This window comes from Acipenser ruthenus, chromosome 2 (assembly GCF_902713425.1).
Source record: "Acipenser ruthenus chromosome 2, fAciRut3.2 maternal haplotype, whole genome shotgun sequence".
NCBI classification, from domain to species: domain Eukaryota; kingdom Metazoa; phylum Chordata; class Actinopteri; order Acipenseriformes; family Acipenseridae; genus Acipenser; species Acipenser ruthenus.
Genome location: NC_081190.1, coordinates 86,252,972 through 86,280,869, shown reverse-complemented (window position 1 = coordinate 86,280,869; position 27,898 = coordinate 86,252,972). Strand labels below are relative to the sequence as shown.

Sequence of the window (27,898 nt, the reverse complement as noted above, 5' to 3'; positions counted from 1 at the left end):
TCCCTCTGTCCTTGCCTCCACTGCTCTCTCTCACCTCCCTCCTATCGACTCCTTTTCACAACTCTCCGTAGACTCTGCTACCTCCACCCTCTTCTCCTCCCTCACCTCCTCCCTCGACTCCCTTTGTCCCCTCACCTCCTGAACTGCTCGTCTCTCCCCTCCCCAACCCTGGCTTTCCTCTGCGCTCCACTCAGCAAGAATCACACTGCGATCTGCTGAAAAGAAATGGAAGAGAACCAAACTCCCTGCTGTCCTAGACCTTTACCGCACTCTCCTCTCCTCCTTCTTCTCTACTCTCTCCTCTGCTAAATGTACTTATTTCCAATCTGTAATCCAAGCCTCCACTAACAACCCACGTAAACTATTCTCTACCTTCTCCTCCCTCCTAAACCCTCCCCCCCTCCTGCTCTGGCTCTGGCCTGGTTCTCCTCCTACCTCTCCAACCACACTTACCAGGTAACCTGGTGTGGAGCAACGTCCACACCTCGCCCTCTCTCAACAGGAGTTCCCCAAGGGTCAGTCTTGGGTCCTCTCCTGTTCTCTCTCTACACCCGCTCCCTGGGCCCCCTCATCGCATCCTATGGTTTCTCATACCATTTCTATGCTGATGATGCTCAGATTTTCCTCTCCTTCCCCACCTCTGACTCCACCATCCCCTCCCGTATCTCTACCTGTCTGTCTGCTATCTCCTCCTGGATGCACTTGCATCACCTCAAACTCAACCTCTCTAAATCTGACCACCTTTTCTTTCCCTCCTCCTCCTCTGATCTCTCTATCTTTGTTCCTCTGGAATCTACCACACTCTCTCCCTCTTCCTCCACTAAGAACCTCGGAGTCATCCTGGACCCCTGCCTCTCTTATTCCCAGCACATCTCCACTCTGCACGCACTTGCCGATTCTTCCTAAGCAACAGCCGAAGAATCCGACCCTTCCTCACCAACTACACCACCCAGCTCCTGGTCCAGGCCTTGGTACTCTCCCGCCTAGACTACTGCAACTCCCTCCTGGCTGGCCTCCCTGCGTCCGCCACACGTCCGCTCCAGCTCATCCAGAACTCCGCTGCCCGCCTGGTGTTCACTCTGCCTCACTTCTCCCACGCAACTCCACTACTCCGCTCACTCCACTGGCTCCCGATCACCGCTCACATCCAGTTCAAGGCTCTTGTACTAGCCTACAGATGCCTTGACCAGACTGCACCCAGCTACCTCCAGACCCTCATCTCTCCCTACACCCCCACTCGACCTCTCCGCTCCGCCTGCACTAGAAGACTGTCTCTACCTCCTCCACGCTCCCCTGCCTCCAGAGCCCACTCCTTCTCCACCCTCGCTCCGCAGTGGTGGAATGACCTTCAAATAGATGTCAGGACTGCCCAGTCCCTGACCACATTCCGGCGCCTCCTCAAGACTCACCTCTTCAGACAGCAGCTGTAGAACTCCTCTGTTTTTCCCCTGGGACACTTATCACCCTTCCTTAAATGCGCTTTACTTGCTCTTATCTGTCCCCTATTTTACTGCATTTAATCCTGTACGTCAGAGTACTGTAATGTGCCGAGTGTTTAATCTGTAGTATTTTGTATTTAATCATATCCTGATGTAACTATCACTGACACTGTTATCTGCTGTATTATTGAATTGTATTTTGTCACACTTGTACTTGCTTGAACCAAAGTCATTGTATTTATCTTGCTCTTAATTGTATTATTACTTGTACTGTGATACTTGAAATGTATTTGCTTACGATTGTAAGTCACCCTGGATAAGGGTGTCTGCTAATAAATAAATAATAATAATAATAATAATAATAATAATAATAATATAACCGGGAATTCTGGGGAATTGTTTGCTAAGTCAGACACTTTCATTAGTGTCTTGCTGGCTACACTTTCCGAATCATACCTGTCCATAAACTTCCCCTTGGATTGAGAAAACTGCTTGTGCAGAAAGGCTCAACCAGAAGAAGAGCCCAATGGGCTCTATAACTTGACCCCTACAACTGGACTGTGGAGCACAGAGATGGTGCAAAACATGCCAATGCGGACACAATGTCCCGTGTGCTTCTCTGTTGTGTTTCTGTGTAGATTAATTACCATGATCTAGTCCAGAAAAATATTTTTCAGGCAGAAACGGTATAAAAGTAGACTTTTTATTGTAATTTTATCCCTAGTATTGTTAATTCTCAAACCGAATGCAGTAGGGATTCAAGGAAATGCATGCACATGGATTAGGGAGTGGTTAACATGTAAAAAACAGAAATTACTGATTAGAGGAGAAACCTCAAAATGGAGCGAGGTCCTCTGCTATTCCTAATCTACATTAATGATTTAGATTCTGGTATAGTAAGCAAACCTGTTAAATTTGCAGACAACACAAAAATAGGAGGAGTGGCAAACACTGTTGTAGCAGCAAAGTTCATTCAAACTGATCTAGACAGCATTCAGAACTGGGCAGACACATGGCAATTACATTTAACACAGAAAAGTGTAAGGTACTGCATGCAGGCAATAAAAATGTGCATTATAAATATCATATGGGAGATACTGGAATTGAAGAAGGAATCTATGAAAAAGACCTAGGAGTTTATGTTGACTCAGAAATGTCTTCATCTAGACAATAAGGGGAAGCTATAAAAAAAGGCCAACATGCTCAGATATATAGTGAAAAGACAATCTGCACCCAAGGGACTTTTTCGACCTGAAAAAAGAAACAAGGACCAGGGGTCACAAATGGAAATCAGATAAAGGGCTATTCAGAACAGAAAATAGGAGGCACTTTTTTTACACAGAGAAGCTGACACCCTGGGATCATTCAAGAAGCTGCTTGATGAGATTCTTGGATCAGTAAGCTACCAAACGAGCAAGATGCCTTAAAGGACAAGTATTTAGGGTCCAATGAATGCAGAGGCTTGAAGGGAGCCTTCATGAGAGCCTCTAGGACCAAGACCAGACACCAGGAAGGGACCATCGGTTTAAGGGGAGGGCGGAGCCGCCTTGCCCCTTTTAAAAACTGCACTGCCAAAAAATGAGCTCCAGGAGACACAGAGTTAAACTTGACGTGGCACACAGATATAGCAGGCTGATGTCACTGTGACATATATATTTTCCAAAAAATGTGATTGTTCTTCTGCTCTGGCACTCTCTTTCTGTGCTCCTGGTCAATATGTATATCCTGTCGTCTCACATCATCACATAATCCCTACTGTGTTATTGGGTGGTGTCCCCTTCTCCTGGTTTCTTGGAAGCTTTAGTAATCCTGACTTTATGACCTAGTTAGACTGAAGTCTTTAAAACATTATGAGGCATCACAATTCTGGATATTGGTAACTAAATGAAAATAATTTAACTTAATGACCTTTTGTAATGGATAGAAAGATGAACAAACTGACGTTTTAGACCATACAAGGTCCTTTTAGCATGTTTAACACATTACCCTTTCTGATAACTGATCCCAGAGGAAATGCAGTTAAATAGAAATGTACAGTTTGTACAGTTACAATGAAAGATGATGTGCAATCATTGAAGCATGTGGTTGGTAGTTTACATGAGATAATGGTGGCTATTCAACACAATGTTTTAGTGGAATGCTTCTAACTCATTCAGAATCTTGTTATCTCCTGTTTATGTACTCTCTGGTGTTGCTTTTAATTTAACGTGTATATATATATATATATATATATATATATATATATATATATATATATATATATATATATATATATATATATATATATATATATATATATATATATATAGCTGAAAATAAATGCAGGAGCCATTATGGCTGGTCCCTATTGTGAATATAAATACAGCTTTAAACTTTGGGGTTGTTGTTCTTCCTACCAGCCACTAGATGGCATCCAGCATCCGTCTTTCTTATTTAACAATTTTATTGTGTTGTTTTTTTGTTGTTGTTGTTGTTATATATATATATATATATATATATATATATATATATATATATATATATATATATATATATATATATATATATATATATATACAAACACTAGATTACAATGTGTACTTGTTCTGAACACAAATCTATTGCATCTATTCCAGTAATAAACACTGACGTTTTGTCTTGAATGTGTAACGGTTGTATCATTCTAAACATGTGAATCTTCATGTGAATCTTTTTTGTCTCACCTTTTAAAGAAAATGCTGATCAAAATCACCAGAATACAAAATAATTTGACATGTTGTATGAACTGCAGCCTTCGATTAAAAGAATATGGTACTTCCAGAAATAAATGAGTAGTTATCCCAATGTATGTAAATCCCAAAGATGAGTGTAATTAAGTACATAGACACACTGTCATTTCACATTGTTTACTTGAAGTATTTGAAAAGAGATAAGGATTACTGCGGTCAGGACTTCCTGCACCATTTAAATGACAGTGGCAAGATCTCCTGATCTCCTGGACCACTTAAGAGGAGATATCCTTATCAGTTAACCACACAAGAAGAGTACAGTTGTGATAAGTGACATTAATACAAGGCCAGCAAGTGAACCCAATGGCATAAACAATGTGTGTGTTTTTATTACAATCGTTTTTCGTAATCAGACAGGCTGTGTACCCCTGTACACCCTTGGCAAAACATTTGGTTATGCAAACAGAAAACAGAAAAGTGGTTGTTGGCAAAAATCATTGTAGCCCGTTTTAATGGGGTGTTGTCAAAAAAAACAATGCAATATTATAAGGGTTCAATTTACAAAATATATTATTATTATTATTATTATTATTATTATTATTGACCAATTTATGGTTGGTTTCCAAAATCTATGGGGGCTTATGTGCTGTAATCCGTCAGAAATCTGAACCACTGTTTCCATGTGGTGTTGTTCTGACATACACAGAGGTCAACGTGACCTGCTATGCAAATGTCATCACACATCCTTGTACTGTAAGTAGAGCCATACAATCACAATCAATGCCTTAACTGCTGATGACCCTGTACAGCTTAGCAGTTACACATATGGATTATTTATTTATTGCATTTATATGGCGCTTTTTATACAAAAGTATTGCAAAGCACTGTACAATACATAGCAGAAAAAAGAGAACAAACCACAACTGCCAGTCAGACCATTTAAATAACAGTATACACATAATACAAAAGCAGCAATTTTAAAGTTACATTAAAACCCACTAAAATAAGAAAGCCATTTTATAAAAGTGGGTTTTTAGTCTTGACTTGAAAACTGTAAAAGTTCCAGCTTCCCTGACAAACGAAGGCAGAGCATTCCATAATTTAGGAGCTCTACAGGGATCAGTATTAGGTCCTCTGCTCTTCCTAATCTACATTAATGACTTAAATTCTGGTATAGTAAGCAAACTTTAAATTTGCAGACGACGCAAAAATAGGAGGAGTGGCAAACACCGTTGCAGCAGCAAAGGTCATTCAAAATGATCTAGACAGCATTCAGAACTGGGCAGACACATGGCAAATTACATTTAATAGAGAAAAGTGTAAGATACTGCACGCAGGCAATAAAAATGTCCATTATGAATACCATATGGGAGATACTGAAATTGAAGAAGGAATCTATGAAAAAGACCCAGGAGTTTTTGTTGACTCAGAAATGTCTTTATCTAGGCACTGTGGGGAAGCTATAAAAAAAGACCAACAAAATTATTGGATATATTGTGAGAAGTGTTGAATTTAAATCAAGGGAAGTAATGTTAAAACTTTACAATGCATTAGTAAGACCTCGCCTAGAATATTGTGTTCAGTTCTGGTCACCTTGTTAAAAAAAAGGATATTGCTGCTCTAGAAAGAGTGCAAAGAAGAGAGACCAGAATTATTCCTGTCTTGAACAAATAAGACTACGCGGTGATCTGATTGAAGCATTCCAAATTCTAAAAGGTATTGACAGTGTCGACCCAGGGGACTTTTTCGACCTGAAAAAAGAAACAAGGACCAGGGGTCACAAATGGAGATTAGATAAAGGGGCATTCAGAACAGAAAATAGGAGGCACTTTTTTACATAGAGAATTGTGAGGGTCTGGAACCAACTCCCCAGTAATGTTGTTGAAGCTGACACTCTGGGATCCTTCAAGAAGCTGCTTGATGAGATTCTGGGATGAATAAGCTACTAACAACCAAACGAGCAAGATGGGCCGAATGAAAAAGCCCTACCTTGAGACCCAAATGTAATCTTCTCCTGAGTGAAAAAGATTTTAACATTTTGAGCTCATTATGATTTTTCATACATGTGTTTGTGAATGAAAAGTTATATCGCTATTAGAGACCTGGTTTCTGGCTTTGACAGCATCATGAGAAAATGAAATCAGGTAACGCTAATGAAAAGCAAATACCATATGATATTTTCCACCCATTTTTCTAACCAATTTGAAAAGCTTAATTTTGAATGTAGTCTCATTGTTGACTCAGCAGTTAACCTGTTTTCTTCCCCAACCCAGTTAATGCAGTGTAGCATTGCCTGTGGACCCCCAGCCAACTCTCCCTTATTTGCTGGGACTCCCGGTTTTTGGATATTTCATCTACACAGTTCCCAGGGCTGATTTTCTCTGTATTTTGCTCAAAAACTCCACTGTTAAACCCCTTATGTCAGCAAACCTGCAATCCCCGGATGTAGCTAGCAAGGTTTAGGACCCTGGGGAACCCTGTTGCAAGCATGCATTCAGTGCACGAGACAAGCTCACATGCTCATCTGTAAGAGGGCTTCGCATGTGATAAGCCGTTCCAGTAAAAAAAAAAAAAAAAACAACAACTGCCCATTGACTACAATGGAGAAAGCAATGCCCATTAAATATAACAGGAAAAAAAGAAAGACAGCTTATAACTTCTAATTCCTAAGACAAATCTTAAAACCTCTTATGTCATTACATAGACACGAACTATTATACAAAATAAAAGTGGAATTACAGCTGTTTTCCATGGAATGACAGACCGGGAATACCGAAAAAACTGTAAAACCATAGATAAATAAGGAATGACAGCATGTATCTTAAAACCCCTAATGCCGTTTCTTATAACATTAGCTTATTTATATAAAAAAAACCGGTATTAGCTTTAATTGTTGTATCTTTTATTTTATTCTGTTATATCTTTATTTCATTTCAGCATCAAATCGTTCGTTGCCAAATGAAAAACAGAGATCAAGAAAGTTACCTATGCAGAGCCCTTTACATGCTGTGACTCGTTCAGCAAATCTGTATGTAGACATGTTCCCAGACTCACAAACTGAAAAGTATTCTGCAGAAAAGCCTAAAAGTCACACAAATAGTGAAAGGCGATTCTATTACCATTTCAGCATCAATTGCTTTAGGAATTCAAGCCGATTAGTAACACGTGCAGTTGCAATATCACGTTGTTGTGTATTTTGTCTTTTGTTTAATGTATGACGGACTTTTTGGCCTGCTTACAAAGTACTGGCTGCTGCCAAATCAGCTACTTACAACAGTACAATAAGAAACACGGGCCAAGAGAGAATTTGATTGTGAAGCATATCATGGTTGTTTTTCTGTTTGATATTTTGCCTTTTTAAAACCAATTAGAAGAAGCACCGTATCACAGTCTATCATTCTACCAAGTGATAAAGTATGCCGTTGTCTTATGTAGGTATTCACTTCAATTCAGCATTAAGATATCAGTTTACAAAAGCTCCCTTATTTTGAAAACCTACTGTTGCCAGGTATGACTCAGTGTGAATGGGATTTGAACCATGACTTTGTACCCCTAATTGGTTACCGATCTTGGACATCCAAATACAGTACTTCAATACACTAGGTGATTTGCGTGATGTCATTGCAGTTAGTAGGTTTGTTCACCCTTGTTGTACGGCTCCTCTTCCTCATTTTGTGATGTGAAGCACCTCTCTAAAATCTGTTGTTCACTGGCCTCTTTCTTCTCTTCGTGTTTAAATCTTGCTTTCTGAGTGGAAATAATTGTTTCAACTGACACAGCACACTTTCATAAACTGTATATATTCTTACAAATTGTAATATACAGTATATGGACTTCTGCAAGCAAATCATCTGTTAGATATTCATTATCTGTCAGATGATAAGGTGTCAGTAGTTAAACAGGCTGCTCAAAACATATAATTAATCTCCACAATGGATATGTGTTTCTTAAGGTGGACATAATGTGCATATATGTTTACTTGTAAATACACATGTATGCATTTATGTTGATTCATAATTATGAATTACAATGCGACTTAAATATTGACATTATTGAAGAAACCTTTGGTGGCCAAATGGTGGATCACAGAGTGCCTGTTAGACATTTTTCCTTTGCATACCATCCTTCACCTACACTTCAGTTTTCATGATGTGCCAACAATGTTGTGCGAATTATGAATCACCCTATTTTATTTCATCAGTAAACCAAAGCATGCCAATTATTTTTCAATAGAAGAAACTTAAAAGTTCTGCGGCAGTTCTGATTGACTGTTTTTGTTAACAAATAAAATAATGAAGAAACTGATTCCTAATGTTTATCTTTTAAAACCGTTAAAAAATAATATTGTGAAACTTAAGCAGTCTTTTACTTAAAGAAAGGAGAAAGTGTAACATTTAGTTGTGTTGGTTGGTTCTAGTTTTGTGAAATTAAGTAAGCAAACCAGTCAGTGATAAATGTTGCCAGAAACTCCCCACTCCAACCCACACTGCCACTTCCCCCTATACAGCCTATTCATCAACATACTGAAATCACTGGGGCTCCAACATAGTCATCAGACCAGTTGGAGCATGTGATACAATCATTCACACTCAAAATGAAAAAGCACAGCAGAAGCAAAGGAGTCATAAAATGTGTTCTGCAAGAAAGTTAGCAATATTGATGAATGTTGATGACAAACCTAAACATTTAAATTAAGGATGAATTTGCAATGTATTGTATAAAGCAATATCATGCTTTTATTATGATCTGGTGCTTGAGTCCAGTATAAAAAGTCAGGCAACAGTTAGAAAGGTGTATGTTAAGCAGCACACATGGGAGGAATACCAAAACATTTTTGCTGGTAACATACAGCAGCTGAGAATGTTAATCATTCCAGCAAAGCCGCTTAAAGAGAGCTTACAACAATCTGCATGTGACCCTTCACATGCAGTATACCAAGCTCAGTATTAAAACCTACAATTCTACAAGTGAAAACATACCTTAACTTGTGATATTGTATCCTGGCTGTTTGGAAAGCTTGCACAAAACAAACACAACAGATGTAAGAAAACCTGTTTTTCTATTAAAAATACATTACAAAAAAAGTCGCATTAGACTCTAAATATAGTACACACAAAGGGACTAGACTTAATTAGTAATTAGTTCCACTTTAGGCAAACCTTCTATCAGTCTGAAAATGCAGTGCTTCCAGCGTAATACAGTATTAGTAGCTCATTCAAATGAACTTATCAACCATTTGCTGGAACATGAATTTTTTAAACTATTGCAAAGCTGTAATAGACCACAGTGGTTTTATAAATGGTTGACTGGCCAGGGATGTAGGTGAGGTTTTACAGTGTGTGCGCACAATTCCAAGGCAACAGAAGTACAACACCCCTTTCTTATGTACTGTATGAAGTAGTTGATTACTGAAAATCTTGTTATAATGTATGGCAGTTGGCATATAACAGTATTTTTATTTCAGTTATATGGTATACCACCTTCAGTGCGAACAAGAAATGATTAAAACATGTTTTAATTATTTGGCAGCTGTTTTATATGGTAGAAATTCAAAAATACACAGGGACAATGTGAAGGTTGAAAGGCAGATCTGTGAAACTGCTTGTCTCACTTCTGATCTTACAAGTAGAAAATTAATATTGGGGAAACATTCACACACACACACACACACACACACACACACACATATATATATGGAAAAACCATTTGAAAAAACAGCTGTGGACTGATGCTGGTCAGGAGAACACATTGTATTCTGGTATTCTGTACTAGTTCCAGCAGTTCTGAACATTCCTCCACTCTCAAACCCAATCAAATAGGCATATTTGGTACTTCACTGATGGATTACCAGGGAAGTCAAGAGCAGGATGTTTCTGTACCTCCCAACAGAGAAGTTATTTTCACGACACTATTTTTCAGTATTTCACTTAAGGGTCATTCCAGCTAAAATGGACCAAATTCTAGCGAGGTGTTTCCTCTGTTTGTGGTAGACGACCACATGTGATGGAGACAACATGTCAGAGTTTATTTATTTATTTTTTTAATAGGACGTTTCAAACAATTAATTGAAGCAAGCGATTCCTATCTTAAAAATATTTTTATGACATTGTGTTATCAATAGGTATTGAGATAGGTGGTTGATGCCCACTTTATTCCAATAGGGTTCAGCTGTGACTAGAGTAAACTTGTATTAAAAACTATTTAGTTTCACTTACTGAATGAACTCACACAAAGAGTTCAGACAGAGTATTGATTAACTACACATTACTGTGTACATGTTGACCACAGTGCATAGCAAATGCATTCCAACAGAAGAAAAGTGAATCCAACAAAAAACGTCTTGCCAGATATTAAACAAAATCTACATTAAAAGTAAATGACATGAAGAAACCCCTTCTGTGAATGTAAAGCCCTCCTCAAACCAGATGCAAGGCAACGTCATGTCAATAATGATCGAGCGAATTTGGAAATTGCTTGGTTTATTTTATTTTATTTTATTTTTGTACTCGCTCTCCACAGAATCTATGGAACTGACCAGTCAGGAATCAGGAGTATATGTCATCCATGTGGAAATAGCAATGGACTAGGAGTTCATTACTGTTGTGTTTGGTGTGTGAATCGAGTGAAGGAAATTTGCTTGCCTTGCTCGCTGCGCTTATTGAACTTGATGCAACACAAAGCAATTCTCCTTGTAAAAATGACATTGTACGCGATGAATGAAAATGTTCTATCTTTATTTTAAAAAAGAGATACATAAGAATTTATATAAAAAGCAAGCATTAGTTGCTTGCAACAATAATTCACCTAAAATAAGTGTTAAATTAGAAAAAAACAACTTCCGATCTGCCCATCATTAATAGTAAATATACATACATTGAAATCGAATTTCTCTACCATAAAACAGAGTTCTATTGTGATTAAACAGAGAAAAAAAACATTTTACAGTATTAGTCAACTGCTCTCTAGCTCAGATATCAAGTCAGATTTTCTGAGACAACCATACAGACATCAAATTAAGGCCAAAAATACATATTGTTAGTGGAACAAGATATTTTTTTTTGATCTGTGAAAATATTTGCATATGTTTAAGATATAAACAGTTGTCTATGCTCATAAACCAATAGTAACAAGGATACAAAAATACACTACCTGTGTGACTCATCAACATCAGCTCAAGTGAGAAAGCCAATGGATTAGTTGTCCGAAGCGACAGACCCGCTTACCAGTACAGACCTGTTTGAAAACCATTATCACTAGAGCTGACTAGGATAGAAGTATACAAACAATTGTAGGGTCACATGGGGTTAGTTTAAGGTTCTGTCCGAGAACCGTAAAAAAAAAAAAGATATACATCTTCTTGGCCCAGTCTCAACAATTTTTAAACCCTGATTTTAAAAGATGCACACAGGTAACAACATCAAACCTACAGTGTGTATTTTCTTAAGGCAAACTTCATAACCAACTCTTTGTACTGTGATTTCAGAACTCCTCTTAGCAATGCATAATCATCATGACATCCAACAGGAGGTAATGCCTTCCTAACTGGTTAAAGCAGGTTTCCAAAGATGATAAATCATTCCTCCATTTCTCCAACTTGTTATACTCAAGACAATTAACCACTTATGTTAATACAGGGCGATTCATAATTTGCGCAACATTGTTGTTTTGAATTATTTTCAATTCTACTTAAATGTTGACATTGAACAAACCTCCGGTGACCTCACAGAGTTACTCTGTCATAGACCTTTTACCTTAGCATATCATTGCCCACATACAACCAAGTTTTCACTACAGTCCGACATTGTTGCACAAATTATAAATCATTCTGTATCCAAGTACTGCATTAAAAAATCTGTAGTGTTTTTCATCACTATTATAAAATCAGCTTGATAAACTAGTGCATGTATAAAGAGGTCCCTTTATAATAAGTATTCTCTTATTGCTCATTGTGTCACTCGGGAACCATGACTCCACGTTGTGAAATAGTACAAATGACAAAATCCTTACCCTGAAATAAAATAATACATACATTATATATATATATATATATATATATATATATATATATATATATATATATATATATATATATATATATATTCATTCAGTTAAACTGTAACCCACACACAGTTATGCTGGCAACCAATGAATGTATAAAATGTGAAATTACTTAGTTATTGATGTTATATAGGTAAAGGAATGAATGTGTGGAGTGTTATAACCAAAGCTTATGTATATACATAATGTTAATGCAAAAAGACTTACTTACAAAACAAGGAGATTCCTTGATATTTGGCATCTTAAAAAAAAAATCCACCAGCAGTGAAACTATGAAGAACCTTTGATATATAATGGCGACTACGTTGTTAAGTATGGTAAATATCGTTATTATAAAAGATTGTATTCCCTGGGGTGAAAGCATAGTAAACATGGTACACACTGGTTAAAAAAAAAAAAAAAAAAACAACAACAATCATCATTTGGAAGGTCTAAAGTCCCATAGGTGGTTTTGGTCAAGCTGAACTTGCTCCAGTGGCCTAGAAAACAAACAGTGGTCGAATCTTACTTAAAACAATATCAACTGTATGCAAATACTTCATGCAAGGGTATACTAAATTAAGTCTTTTTATGCTTTTAAATGTAAATGTTGAATTGAATATGTTAATAAATACACATATAAAAGGCTACAGAAGAGAAAGGAGGAAAAGAAATGATGTGCACATGGTATAAACAAAAACATGACAAGGCACTATAGATCTAAAAAAAAAACAAAAAAAAAAAACACAGGTCCAGTATCCCTGAGTTAAGGCTGCCATATCTTGAAATCAAAGCTTGCCAATTTCAATGTAGTCACACACATTATACCAGCCTATTTGTTGTCTATCTCCATCATGTTCAGCCAAATAGTTGAATGCAGTGCAGTTCCTATATTTATGCTGCATACATAAATTCATAACTACCGATTAAACATTCAGATCCATTACTTGTACAAATCACAATCTTTATTGAAGATGCAGTGACTCAACTGACCTTGTGAAGGAAGCTTCATTAGGAAATCTGGCACCTTGTGTGTTTCAAGGGACACTAGCTCTGCTAGCTTGCTTGAACAGCAGATGATGGAAACAATGTCATGAACTCAAGCATCAAGGTAATAGGCAAGTACAAAAACAAAAAGAGTAGCATGTCTTGGGTGACACACAGAACAAAAGCATGCTCAGAAAAAACCCAATCCACGAAGACAGAAAGGAACAGGAAATAAAAGTGAAATTCCTGGAGGGTTTCAGAATCCTTACAGGAACTCACCATTGGTTTAAGTTCTCTGCCATCAGCAGAGTTTGGTCTGCCCCCCCGGCTTTTGTCTTGCATTGATCTTCTGCTATTTTCCACAAATTCCTGCAAAAACAAACGCGTGCCAAGATCCCTGAGCAATATGTATTTTCCATAATCACAACAAGACAAAATGCAATCATATATATATATATATATATATATATATATATATATATATATATATATATATATATATATATATATATATATATATATACACACACACACACACACACACACATACACACATATATATATATACATATATATATACACACACACACATAATTTATATATATATATATATATATATATATATATATATATATATATATATATATATATATATAATTATTTTACACAAATTAATTTACTCAAGTTTTGTTTATTTTAAACAATGGGTTTCCCTGAATACTAAAATGTAATACGTGAACTTTAACAAAAATAAAAAATAAAAAATAACAGGGAAACAACTTACCATAAGAGCCTTATCCATGTAGTACTCCTTACCAGGAGTCCCATCATTGTATTTTGTATCAATAGCAAAACACAGGAAAAGAACATCCACCACAATTTCAAATATGGACAGGAAGCAGTGGGCAACAAGGAAAGCAAATAGGCCGACGATAATAAGAGGGAGCACCCAGACTGTGTAATCCCGCTGGTAGTTCAGAGCCAATACACCTGCAAAGCCTGTGGTGCACACTATTAAAACCTAAAAAAAATAAAAAAGAATAAAAAAGAAATGTGCATCACAAGTGGAGTAACTGTCCACTTTGCAATAGCTTCTCATTTAGTTGAACATTTCAATTAATTAAACAATTTCATCACTGTCATGATTTCCACAAACCCTCCCAAACAGCAAACACTCTCTTGAAAACATTACTTTAGATATGAGTTTAGTAATTTACAGTTATGTAAAAGTTTACTTAGTAAGCATAATGACAACTTCAAATCCTTAGTTCTGCAGATTAAAGAAACCTTAAAATACCACTGGTTCCCCCCTGTCTTGTGCCCATCTTTTGTTAGCAAATGGGTTGCCAGTGACCCTGAAAGGTATTTGCTTGTATGACTTGGAAAAGGATGGGAAGGTACCTTCTCAAACATTACCTTTATGACACTAAAAACAAGAGGGAAGCAGATCCCAACTTACTGTTTAGATGAAAAACATAACTGTTAGTAATCTAATTTGTCTGACTTATTTGTAATTACTTGCCAGAAATCACATACAAAAATGACATTTCCTGACGCACTTTAAACTGCACTCATACCTTTCCTAGAAACAGAACAAAATCCCCAATTGTATTGATAGCAGCGACTCTCAATGCATTCTCCACCAGAATTACAAATGCATCACGGGCAGAGGTACAGAAATTTGTACTGTTGATAGCTGTGGCTGCATATGCATTCTGTAAACAAAACATAAGACAGCAGGTTTGGTTTGTTTGCGTGGGAAGGAACCTCATTATTATAAATATAAAATAAGTTACGTTAGATTTTTACTGCTACCTAAAGGATTTCAAGAAAGTGAATCTCATATTAATACTATATATTAGGGTATTATCATGTCATTGTAAGAGGGAGTGCTATATAAGCATGCAGGCTGCAAATGGAAAGCTAATCAGAATACACATTGAAGGAAAATAGTCAGTCCTAACAAAAGCTTAACTGGTGCTCACACTCTTTTGGCAAATTATTGAAAAAAAAAGTCTATATAAATCAAAATGTTGTATGCTGAATTTCAGTTTGGAATACTAAGTCCAGGGCCCAAGCAAGATTTATATGTAGTGTTTTCTTGCCAGCATGAGGAATACATTTTTTCTCTGATTTCCAGCATCCACATGCAACTAACTGTAGCAACATATCAGGGGCTGTCAGTAATGTGGGCACCATGGCACCAGTGGCTTCATCCCGCTGCCAGCCATGACCAGTGAGTGAAGGTATTTCAGGTTTTGCCACTCAAGCTTAGAAGATTCACACCATCAGTAGCCTTGCCACCATACATTGTAGTCACCAGATTCTCCACAATAGTGAAAGTATCCATTGAAATTGTATTTCCCATGGAGGCAATTTATTTCTCTTATTTCTTTTAATTAAAATTTGGTTTTGGGCACCAGCCTATAAAATGCCACATTTTACTGGTACAGTTGCACATCCAAAGTGTAATATTTTCTGTCATTTAAAGTATATAAAAATATAGAAATTAACAGTTACTAAAGAATCAATATAAAAGGGGGTCTCCAGAGTGGCGCATCTGGTAAAGGCGCTCCGCGTGGAGTGCAGGATGCGTCCTATAGCCTGGAGGCAGCCGGTTTGAGTCCAGGCTATTCCACTGCCGACCGTGGATGGGAGCTCCCAGGGGGCGGCGCACAATTGGCTGAACGCTGCCCAGGGTGGGAGGGCTTAAGTCGGCCAGGGTGTCCTCGGCTCACCGCATACCAGCGACCCCTGTAGACTGGCTGGGCGCCTGCGGGCTTGCCTATAAGCTGCCCAGAGCTGCGTTGTCCTCCGACGCTGTAGCTCTGGGTTGGCTGCATGGCAGGCCTGCAGAGTGAAAAAAAGCGGTCGGCTAACGGCACACACTTCGGAGGACAGCGTGTGTTCATCTTCGCCGCTCCCGAGTCAGCGCAGGGGTGGTACCGGTGAGCTGAGCTTAAAATACAATTGGATATGCCAAATTGGGAGAAACGCGAGGTAAAATCAATAATTGCCGACTACTAAATTTAAAAAAAAAATAATAAATCAATATAAAACTTACCTGGTTTAAATAATTTAGGCACTTCTCTAGGCACCACAAGCAGCAGATACAAGTCTTCAAAATGCATCGGGCACAAGCGTTTTCCTGCAAATCAAAAGCTGATATAAAACATTGAAAAGCCACTAAAAGTCATAAATCTCCATAGTTTCCCCACTCTGTTTCATGAGATAGTCTTTTCTTTTTTAGTTTACTGGTTTAACACAAAATTCTAAACTACGTCTTCTGTGGCTCACGGCTCACCCCCCTCCCCCAAGCAATACACCATGATCATTAACCATGTCAATTCCAACAGTTTAGTAACGATGGTATGTGTTAAACGAAATAACTACAGATGCACATTAACCCAACACAACATAATAATACAATAATAGTTTTCTTACTTTTCCCTTCAGCTGGCTGTGAATGTACATGAGTATCAATCGAGGAATCTTTACTAATGTGATGATGAAGGAGCCTTTAGCAACTGTACCAATATGGTAACGAAGGAGCCGAAACACAGATTCGAGTATAGGAAGGGTAAGATTTGCTTTATCCCTGTATATAAAAAAATAGGAAAAACAAGCATTAACAAATGTACTTAATTTTGGAAATAGCCTACTGGTAATGCGATTTATTTATCTTGTTTCATTTACTTTTACTACAGTATTCTGCAGATTAAATCAAAAGCATAAATACCTTCATACCGATTTATCTACAAAGTTTAAAAACTATTCCTTACCTTGTAAAATAATATGTTACAACAGCACCAGCCACAGTCATCTGCTGACAAGCTAGAATGAACTCACTTATCCAGATCAAACCAACAAAATGATACCAAGACATGTACTGCAAAGGGCCAGACATTTTGAATTCTACAAAGCCTTGTTCGTTCTTAACAGGATCTCCTGTTAATAAAAAAAAATGAATATCAGAGCACTGAATTTCAGTCAAAAGGGAAGAATAGAAACAAAGTAATCATTTGAAATAAGCATATATAACTTGTTGGTACAGTGGTAAAAAAAAGTGCTTTAAGCAAAATCTGCCTGTGCACTAATTGCTAAAGAAATACAGGCTGGTTCATAAATGCTGAACATCAGCTCAGAATGTCTGCATGACATTTCCCATACAGGCACAGTGATTATGGCGGATTCAAGAGGTCTCAGCTGTTCATACTTTCCTTACAGTGCAGACATTCTTTCATTGCACTTCAGAAGGATGAACATTGCAGGTCTTTTAAGCCTGCTTATACCTGGTGCACAAGAAGTACAAAGATGCTTGAAAAAGAACTGTTTATAGATCTATCCTCTCAGATTGACAGACAACCCAAAACAGTAATGTAATTCCTTACATGTCGCATACACGCAGCATACTAGCATATAACTTACTACGAGTAGAAATTCCTGGATCCTTACCTGTAGTTGCCAGGAAGAGTAAAACCATAACCCAGTAACTCCAGAAGAACATCAAAGCCAAAAATGTCCAAAATGGCTGGAAGACAAGCAGCGGAAGGTGGATAAAAACTTTTCCGGCCACATGAAACAGCGCAATTGTAAGAGCCACTCTTTTGCGCATTATTAACATCAACAGCAACAGGATCACCTAAAGAAAAACAAATATATTATTCGTTCTAGTTCCCTTAACTAAGAAAATGTTATTTTAAGTAATATTAAGATCATCAGTAAAATACAACAAAAAAATATTTGGTAAATGTGAAAAACGATCAACTTTTTCCACATTACAAGGATGCGTTAAAATGTATCAGATATTGTCAACAAGGGGCATCTACTTCACCTACTCCATACTTTGAGTAATTCCCTTTAATGTGTCTCTGGGCAAGTACTAATTAAAACTGAATTAAATCTGTTAATTACAAAGCAAGAAACTATGCTTTTGTACTCATCTATACAATTATTGACTCATTTGTACTCATGCACACAATTGTTGACTACCATCTAATGACAATAAAAGAAAATAATAAAAAATATTGGGTGCAATATACAATAGAAACATATTACATGTTTACCCCAAAATAAAACAACAAGTTAAAATAGCTTTAATAAAGTAATTTAATCACAAAAAGGTCTAAGCAGTATACGGTTGTGTTTCCTGGGTTTTAGCAGTGAGCTATAATAATTTACTGTTGGAAGTAGAAGCTGCATGAACCTACCGTGAAAACTGTAGCAGCAATTGCATAAACCAGGAGAGCCTGAACATTATCTCTGGATACTTCAAGCTGATCTGCTGGCAGTTTGTCAGTCAAGGACTTCCTGTGATCCACATATAACCACCAAAGAACACCTGTGGCTCCTACAAGACATTGAGAAGGTTTTTAAAAAGTGTGTTATGAAGAGAAATATATATGAACAGATTAGGTAAAAATTAGGTACTGTAACTAATGTATGTACTTACTGTAAAAAAAAAATGTAACAGATCCTGTTGCCTTTTACATTTAGTATTTAGTAACCAATAACACTATCTTTTTATATATATTTTAGATTCCAATGGCTCTGCTAAATATTTCAGAACTCAAAAACGGCAATGCAAATATCAAAGTATTGATGCATCTTAGGCCAATATCAACCCTCCAATCCTCCTGGGGAGGAATGAAATACCCCCTCATTCAATACATATGTTTTAAATAGAAAAAAAGAGCAGGGGGTTCAACTTACCAATTGATCCAAGAACCACTAAAGCAGTTAATATCCAAACAAGTACTGTAGAGATATATCGAATGATGACCATTAGAATCATGGACAGAACTTTAAAAAAGAAAAAGAAAAAAGTTTACATTAATTAAGCTCTCAATATAATGCACTCCGTAACGCCCACATTTAACTGTAAACAAAGATATTTGATGGGGATTTTTATATTGGATTGCAATTTGCTGCAATTGTTGCCACCAGACATAGCCATTTCAACTTGGCACCATGCCTGACTATACTGCCGCTACTGCCATTGCACCTTACATCCCACTGAGCACAACTTTAAAATAACAAAAAACTAAAATCTGAAGGACAACTAAACGTACAGAATAAACTTGAAATATACGTGGTATGATACTCAACACGACAATGACAAGCCGTGCTTTAAAAACCACACTACGGCTTACCTAGTGATAGAAAGCAGAGTCCTATTATTATTTCTTTGCTGGTCATGACTCCGCTGATAAGCCTGTGCAGAACACTGTTGTCACTAACGAAGGTGATCAAGGCCTCAGCAAAGTTGGCATAGCAAGAGACGTCAACCGGGGTGCAGCGATGGAACAGTGGGATTGACTTGCTACTCGGAGAGCAACAAAAAAACCCAAAAAAATGTCAGTTGATGAAACAAAATCTAAAATAATGTGTGACCATAACAATAGATACATGTCTGGAGATATGCAAAATAATGCATTCTGAGTCATCTCATACATAACCTTGGTCCAGAAATATAGACTTGTTTATTCATTTCACAAATATATTGAATGCTATTTGCCAAATGTATTTCTGTATTCTTGAGTCTGTCTTACAGTAGGCTATTCCCTAAATTATGCTTTTTAATTTGTACAACAATATAATTTCTTTAACTGATACCAGGTAGTCATATCTGTATCATTTCAAGGACATTTGAATTTGAGCTTCCACATTTAGATAATTAGTAAAATGTGTACACTAACTGCATTCAACTAAACTGCACACTTTGACACAAACTGAGATAGTACAAATTACATCCACATTCAGTAATCAATAATAAAAAAAAAAACCAAAACAAACTTTTCAAGTAACAACCAAGCAAATGACAATCAGAATGAATTTTGTGGCAGATGTCTCTGAATTAAGAATTAAATATGCAGTGAATTACTAAACTATATAAGAACAACAACAAAAAACCTATGAATTACCTTGGTGGCACAGGAAGTTTTGGGCATAACTTGGATGACTCTGGGTCAGTGGTATATTTAGAAACCTCTAGTTGATAGGAGCAGAGTTTTGACCCTAATGAATGAAAACAAATACATTTTCCATAGTCAGACTTAAACAGTGTTTCTTTGTATTTCAAATCAGAACTAGTTCTGTAAAATGTGCATTTAAATCAGTCATTTCAGCTTTCCTTGTGTATAGCAATGTACTGATACACAGATAAACAAAAATCACTGTGCTGTGTTCCTGCAGTTGATTGACCTTGAATAAAGTGTCCATTAACATGCCACAAAAAGGTAGGAACACTTAAATGCAGAGAACTTTTTTTTTTTAAATCATATGAATAATATAAAACTTCTAATGTTAAAATTAAAGGGAACCGTTTAAATAATTTTGGTGCCAAAACAAAAATTTGAACTAAACTGCTATTCACATAGAATTACCGTTTTGAGCCACAAAATGCAATTTGAAAGCCTTACCGTTGTTTTTTCCAAATTCCTGCACCTCTTTTAAAGTGTGTAACTCTGTACTTGGACATTCTGACACGCACAAAGCAATAGATTTGATTCTTCTATTAACAATGTCAAGGTTGCATGGATCTAAGAAGAAGACATATCTAAAATAAAAAGGGTTATGTTACAGTACATACAAGAACAGATTTTTGTTCTAGTAAAACTTAAGACGGATTTACTAAGCTTTAGCTTTTTTTATTATTATTATTATGCATGCCCAAATTGTTTATTTCATTTACACTTTTAATGTGTTATTAACTTTGCAGTGGTGAAGCAAAAGCTTGGTCATTCTGTCAGGTGTTTTACTTAAATTTCCCCAATATGATCCTGGTGAAATGTGACTGAATGGAATCAAAGGTTTGTTTTTAAAACTGTCGACTGACTTCTTGCTGTAGGAAAGGGTTGAATTCAAGATATGTTTATTCTGTCCATTTAAGCCGTGTTATTTTTTGCCAATCACTTTGCTATACATTTTCATTTTCTAAAGGATGTTTAAAATGGAAATGTTTATGGAAAGTATAGCTTGTTATATATTTACCTGAACAATGTTTACAGCCCCTAGCCTTGGCTGTGCCTGGTACTGGCCGAATATTCCATTCTCAACCACTGGTACCCCTTAATTAGCACATACAGAAAAACTATAAAGAATTGACTAGAAACGATTTGTAATGAAATATACTGTATATAACTTCAAATAGCCCTGAAACTGTTTGATTAAAAGTCCAAGGCGGCCAACATAAATCTATACATGCTGTAAATAAAAGTATCAACATTTTAAATCAGATTCAAATGTTAGGAGAATACCGCATTTGTTTTAAATAAACACATTACTTACATGTAAATACTTTATAGCTGATTAAATAATTACATAAATCTTCCCTAAGTAAAAATTATTTTGTTATAATGTTGATGTTCTGTAAGCTTATTCTGTGCTACTCAAGTGTTGGTGTTAATAACTCCAATTTCAAGGACTCAAGTTTTTTATGTCACCAATGACCAGGACGCAATAAAACTACTTCTGGGAAAATACAAATAAAACTTAAAATAGGCGACCAGAGACTGCAAAGCAAGTAATATGTAATTTAAAAAATATATATTTTAGGAAATTATGTAAAACTGATTAGCAACTGTCCAGTTCTAATGTATTTATTGGTAACAACCTTGGGCTAAACCATCATAGTTAAACTGAACAATGAGGAATTCACATTAAAGCTCCCAATTCGCCGAAACATCAGGTTCAACCAAGCTACAGATCAAATGCTATCTGACTGAAGGTCATTGCTATTCAGTTTTACTCATGTTCTTTACACCATTTGGTTGATCAAAGCTTTAAACATTACTTTTAGTTTAGTCAGGACGTGGGATTCGCTTAAGACATCCGAGTCGAATTTCGTACCAGAGCATTTACATCAAACTATCCAACTCCAAAAGCAAACTGGATCATCAAAAGGTTTAAGTGATCCAAAATGAATTAATGTAGTTATAAAAACTGATGGCGTTGATGCATGCTAATGATCTGTAAAACGTCAGGTTTGTTTTTTATTGCAAGTATCGTAGTGTTATCTTCTCCACTTTTTTCTAAAATATAAAACTAAGTAAGTAAATTTGTCACAGTTTAGCCAACACTAAAAAGTTAATAATCCAGTATTTTCTCATAAACTCCCAATGTACATGAAATCCCTTAACAGCAAGTTTTATAACAATATAGATTTGACAAGGTTATTCCATTTTTACAGTAAACATCCACATAGAAACACACTGTGCTGTACCCTGACTTTTCCATGGGCTTTAAAAACCACTAGGTGGGTCATTCAAATATGAATAAAAATGCCACTATCATAGCACTGTATGAATGTTCCTGAACAATTAAACACCATACATAACAGGAAAGTGCCTCATTAACTGCACCATAAACTCTGCTACAGTAAAATGAAGAAAAAGCATGAACGTCTCCCAAAAACATCTTAATGTTAGGTTTGCAAGCACCAGAAGGGCCAGAAATATTGTCTGTATCCAAAGTACTCCCAGTAAGAAGGGAAATACAAACAGCCATGTCAACAGCGTGGTGAAGGGATACTGGCATTTATTTTACCTGTAGTATCATGTCTTCTGTTTTCATCATTAGTGACTGTCTACACTTAAAGAGGAGAATTACAGTAACTATTTAAAGTGACAGTAAATACTTATTAGGAACTACATAAGCACATTGGAAGATCTATTGACAGGCAGTATTTGTAATTTCAGAATCAGAATGCAACCAGGGAAGTTCTTTTTCAACATTAAAAGGCAGAGACTACAAATGAATACCGTATTTATCCTAGCAACCCTCATGAATAAATACATTGTTAAAAACTCACTTATTTTTCGTCTGATCGAGCCCACTGTATTCTATTCCTTCTACTTTTGTATTCTTCTGACCACAGATGTTTCCATAGCTGTCATAGCCAGACACTAGCCTTGCTGCTGCTCCAGTTGCGACTGCAAATCCGCAGATGAATCCCTAAAAATGTTTTAAAAAAACAGGTTTTCTTTCTTGAAGATGATGTTGGAAGGATATAAGTGCATTAGTGTATAGATACTGTATCGAGAAACAAGAATAATGAATGACATTCCAGCATTTGGAAAACTGTGGCGATTTGCTCAAGTATAGTCAAGTATAGTCAAAGTATTGTTTTTAACTCTATTTGAATGAAGGAACGTTTACTATAATTTAAGTCATAATATACTACTACGTCAGGAAATCCGGTTGGTAATGTGGTACAGTACCTTTGCTCTTTCAACCCCACTTACACTGGCAGAGTGAACCGTTCTAGCACCATAACACTATGCCCTTCTCAATATATTTTGTCAATGTTCCACAGTTACATGTTGGTTTTTTTTTGTTGGTTTTTTTTATAGATGAGTTATAATTTGCAGTATTACCTCTAAACTAAAAACAGGAGTTTTGTGAACAAAAGCAAAACATCTCCAGGGAAGTAATCAAAGGGGAATGTCATCTGATCGAGTGTTATGTAAAACTGAAGCAAAACGGAAGGTTAAACCATATGTCCAGAGGCTGAAACAATGTGGCAATGAAATGGTTCCATTATCAACTGCAATGGAAATGTAGTGAGAGAACAGTAAAATATGGGTGTGCACCAACTATAAAGACAGAATGTGAAAGTGTGTGGTCTGTACCATTGATATTACCAGTGCAGTACTGCCACTTAGTCGTCTTTGTTCAAGACTGAATAGATTCAGTTCTTTTAGTCTGTCTGCGTATGACATGCCTTTTAAACCAGGAATAATTCAGGTCGCTCTTCTTTGCATTCTTTCTAGAGCAGCAATATCCTTTTTGGAGCAAGGGGACCAGAACTGAACACAATATTATTGATGAGGTCTTACTAATGCATTGTAAAGTTTTAACATTACTTCCCTTGATTTAAATTCAACACTTTTCACTATATATCCAAGCATTTTGTTGGCCTTTTTTTATAGCTTCCCCACATTGCCTAGAAGAAGACATTTCTGATTCAACAAAAACTCCTGGGTCTTTTTCATAGATTCCTTCTTCAATTTCAGTATCTCCCATATGGTATTCATAATGGACATTTTTATTGCCTGCGTGCAGTATCTTACACTTTTCTTTATTAAATGTCATTTGCCATGTGTCTGCCCAGTTCTGAATGCTGTCTGAATGACCTTTGCTGCTACAACGGTGTTTGCCACTCATCCTATTTTTGTGTCGTCTGCAAATTTAACAAGTTTGCTTTCTATACCAGAATCTAAGTCATTAGTGTAGATTAGGAAGAGCAGAGGACCTAATACTAGTGCTCTCTCTCTCTCTTTGTGCTATCCCTAAGCATTCCTCGATGTGTTGGCGTACATGTGCTTTAACAACTTTCTGTACTATAATACACTGGGAGCAGGTATTAGGTCATCCCTTAAGTTTTTTGAGAAGTAAATACAATCCTTTTTATTTTTTTACTGTAAAAGCATTGGTTTTCTCAGTCTGTGTTTTGCTTTTTTTAATCACTTTAACATGATCATTGCCAAGAAAAGAACAATGCTTATGGTTTACAGCACTGCTCCCCACCCCAGAAAGAAAAATGTTTCCTTACCATTCCAACACAGAAAAGAACAAATATCAGTAGCCATGGAATGTCTGTACAACTCCTATCCTCTAAAGGTTTCCATTCTCGTGTTGATCCCTGTAATAAAGCACCTGAAGTTAAAACTAATAGCCTATGTGAAATTAAACACTATAAAACATAGCATAAGATAACAAATGTTGTTTAATGTTACACAACCACATGTATAGTTTAAAGGCATTTTACCACACTTAACCTCAAAATTGTGGGGTCAAGAGGCAAAATATTGGATTTATTAATTTCTCGTAAAACACATTTACTGGGTTATATATATATATATATATATATATATATATATATATATATATATATATATATATATATATATTGTGTCAAGTTGAGACACCGCCTTTAGTCCACTTCACACTGAACGGCCCACATATATAACTGAATAGCTAATCAAGATTCAGATAGGCAGCCTGCATGACAGAAAACAACCACACCTTACATTATGCCAATTTTCTCGTACAGGTAACACAAATAATTAAGTATGTTATTACATGTAACACTACATTAACAAAAAAATATGTTAGGGTTGGGGTTTTTTTGGCAATCTGGACCATGAATGAATTTGCACAATTTAAGTTAATTTCCTAATTACTTCCAACAACTGTTTTTTGCTTGCCTTCTCAGAAATGTAAATGTATTTTCTGATCACCACTCCTTAAACCGTGATAAACATTATTGACTTAGTTGTTTATTGTACAGTGGATTGTCAGGCCCCTCAATCACATTACATTCTCACCACAAAGACTTATAAAACACAATATGTGTATGTTACAACAACAACAACAACAAGAGCAGGATATTGCAAAGCTAATAATGAATAGCTGGGTTGCTGGACAGTGGACGCTTCAGATCTTAAATAAAAGATCTGAAGTACCCCACATTAGTTTTTGTTTACTATATAAACAAGGTCTAATAAACAAGATCTAAACGTTCTGCAGTATGTATGGGACACAGAACTTGGGTCGTTTTACTTATCACTGGAAAATGGAGTCATATTTGTTTACATTTTGTGATTCAAAAAATGATTTTTTCAAATAAAAACACAATATCAAGCACAGGTGTTTTGCATAAAATGTTATTAGGTACTACTTGCACATGAAAAGACGTTCGTGTATTTTTTGGTCTGAAGCGTAAGGGTACATGCGATGTAATATTATCCATTAAGAATGAGTCACCCGTCTGTATTTTGTAAAGATGTTATTTAAATTATTATTCATAAAAGGGACTATTGATCAAAAATGTACACGTGACAAATCAAAACGTTGCTTTTACCTAAATGAATGCAATAACCTTTGAGCCCTTGGTCAGGGTTTTGAATTCCTCACCTCTTTGCTGCCACAGCATCCCATTGCACCTTTAGTACCTCGACTACACCAAACCAAACCAAAACTTGAGGAGTTCAATGTCTATATCCCTTACTTCCGAATTCCAATGCAGTAAACAAAATCTTCTGCAAAAACGTCGAACATCAGAGCTGCCCTAATTTAAACACATTTTAATCCCGATTTTTCCTCCTTCGGGTAAAAGGATTAATAACTATTTAGAGGGAAGGAGCTCATTGGGATACCTCAAACTGGATTAATAGCACAACACTTCCTGGTTGTTTCAGGTGTAGCCGGAAAAAGATTCTCTCCACTCAGTGGAGATTGAGCATGAATGCTGGGATACTGGCTGTACAAGGCAGTCAAGTACCAATCTAGCACAACCAAATAAATTCTATTATACCAAGATATTCAATCTTTGACTCAACTCCGCAGTGCGTTTTCCATCCATTTATCAAGCGCGTTTATAAGTTACTCGGTAAAATTGCAACGAAAATAGTAGCGGCATAAGGGCGAAAAAATAGTTTTCCATCCACTGCAAATTCTAACGAGTCAAAGGGAATTCCCCGTGACGTTTCGTGATGTCATAGCCTAATTTGGATGGGTCGCCACGTTTTCAGGTTATTTGCAAGAAATATACCATATATATATATATATATTCAATACATTTTTGTTACTCGCTCTCCAGTCTTAAGCTCTTATTTATTATTTTTTGTAATCATTTAACCTTGGCCCTGTTACCACATATGCAGTTCACAAAACAAACAATAAAATGCACATCCCATATTATTATTATGTATTTCTTAGCAGACGCCCTTATCCAGGGCGACTTACAATTGTTACAAGATATCACATTACACAGATATAACATAATTTTTTTTATATATATATATATATATATATACACATACAATTACCCATTTATACAGTTGGGTTTTTACTGGCGCAATCTAGGTAAAGTACCTTGCTCAAGGGTACAACAGCAGTGTCCCCCACTAGGGATTGAACCCACAACCCTCCAGTCAAGAGTCCAGAGCCCTAACCACTACTCCACAGTGCTGCCACACTGGTGCCCCTGTGTACATATGAGAAAACTGAACCTGCAGTGAGTGTCAAAATTACGTAAATAAGTGGTGCATGCCTAAAAGGTACTTACAAAGGTAAAGGTATAAAACCTGCAGCATTGTTTTCACATATGTTCCCAATAGTTTAAAGGTTGCTTATTCTATTTCTGATCTTTTGTTAGAAGTCTTCCAATTTTGTGTAGCGCAGTGTACTAAGATGCATACTACTGAACTGCATAAGCAGTAAGAAAAAAAGTTGTATTATTATAAAGCCATTTAAAAAGTATGTGTGTGAATTATATACTGTGTATATTGTAGAGAACTTCGGTTAACGCAGGCAGGCTATGCACACACTGGCGGAGGGCGGGCGCAAACCCAGGACCTCTCGCACTAAAACATAGCGCCGATACCGCTGTACAAAAGAGCCGGCTCCTTTGCAATGAGCTTATATCGGGCTTATGTCGAGCATATATTGGGCGTATATGGACGCTCTTATTAAGAAAAAAAGACAATTAAACATTCATCTTGTTTAACTTAATTTTAAAAGTGAGGGAACACAGAGCCACTTTGTTGTTTGGAACTTGGTTTCAGGAGACTAGGTTTCAAGCCACTGCATGGCGCACCAGTGGAGACTTGAGGAGACTAGTGGCGCCAAATCAGCCAATCAAAAGCCCACTTTTAAAATGGGAGAAAATAATTACTGAATAAAGAATAAAAAGATTAACAAATTCCAACATTATTTCTCAGT

The 27,898-nt window shown here is 36.5% G+C and overlaps 1 protein-coding gene across 1 annotated transcript; it reads right to left on the bottom strand.

Moving 5' to 3' along the window:
• Positions 1 to 10,864: 10,864 nt before the first annotated feature.
• On the bottom strand, positions 10,865 to 26,534 carry LOC117408394 (choline transporter-like protein 1). Its single transcript, XM_034013348.3, has 16 exons — positions 26,090 to 26,534; positions 24,726 to 24,815; positions 22,983 to 23,125; positions 20,593 to 20,729; positions 20,095 to 20,188; positions 19,324 to 19,493; positions 18,884 to 18,973; positions 18,382 to 18,521; positions 17,627 to 17,813; positions 16,954 to 17,119; positions 16,616 to 16,769; positions 16,236 to 16,319; positions 14,749 to 14,886; positions 13,956 to 14,192; positions 13,451 to 13,540; positions 10,865 to 12,684 (listed from the first exon to the last, which is right to left on the bottom strand). The coding sequence occupies exons 1-16, from the start codon at positions 26,111 to 26,113 to the stop codon at positions 12,661 to 12,663; spliced, it is 1,968 nt and encodes a 655-aa protein (XP_033869239.1). The 5' UTR covers positions 26,114 to 26,534; the 3' UTR covers positions 10,865 to 12,660.
• Positions 26,535 to 27,898: the final 1,364 nt, after the last annotated feature.

Coding starts and splice junctions, on each gene's coding strand:
- LOC117408394 (XM_034013348.3), bottom strand. CDS start 26,113: ATGGGATGCTGTGGCAGCAAAGAG. Junction 24,816..26,089: donor GATGCTGTGGCAGCAAAGAG/GTGAGGAATTCA, acceptor GCTTTATTACAG/GGATCAACACGAGAATGGAA. Junction 20,730..22,982: donor CTCGATCAGACGAAAAATAA/GTGAGTTTTTAA, acceptor TTTTTATTTTAG/ATATGTCTTCTTCTTAGATC.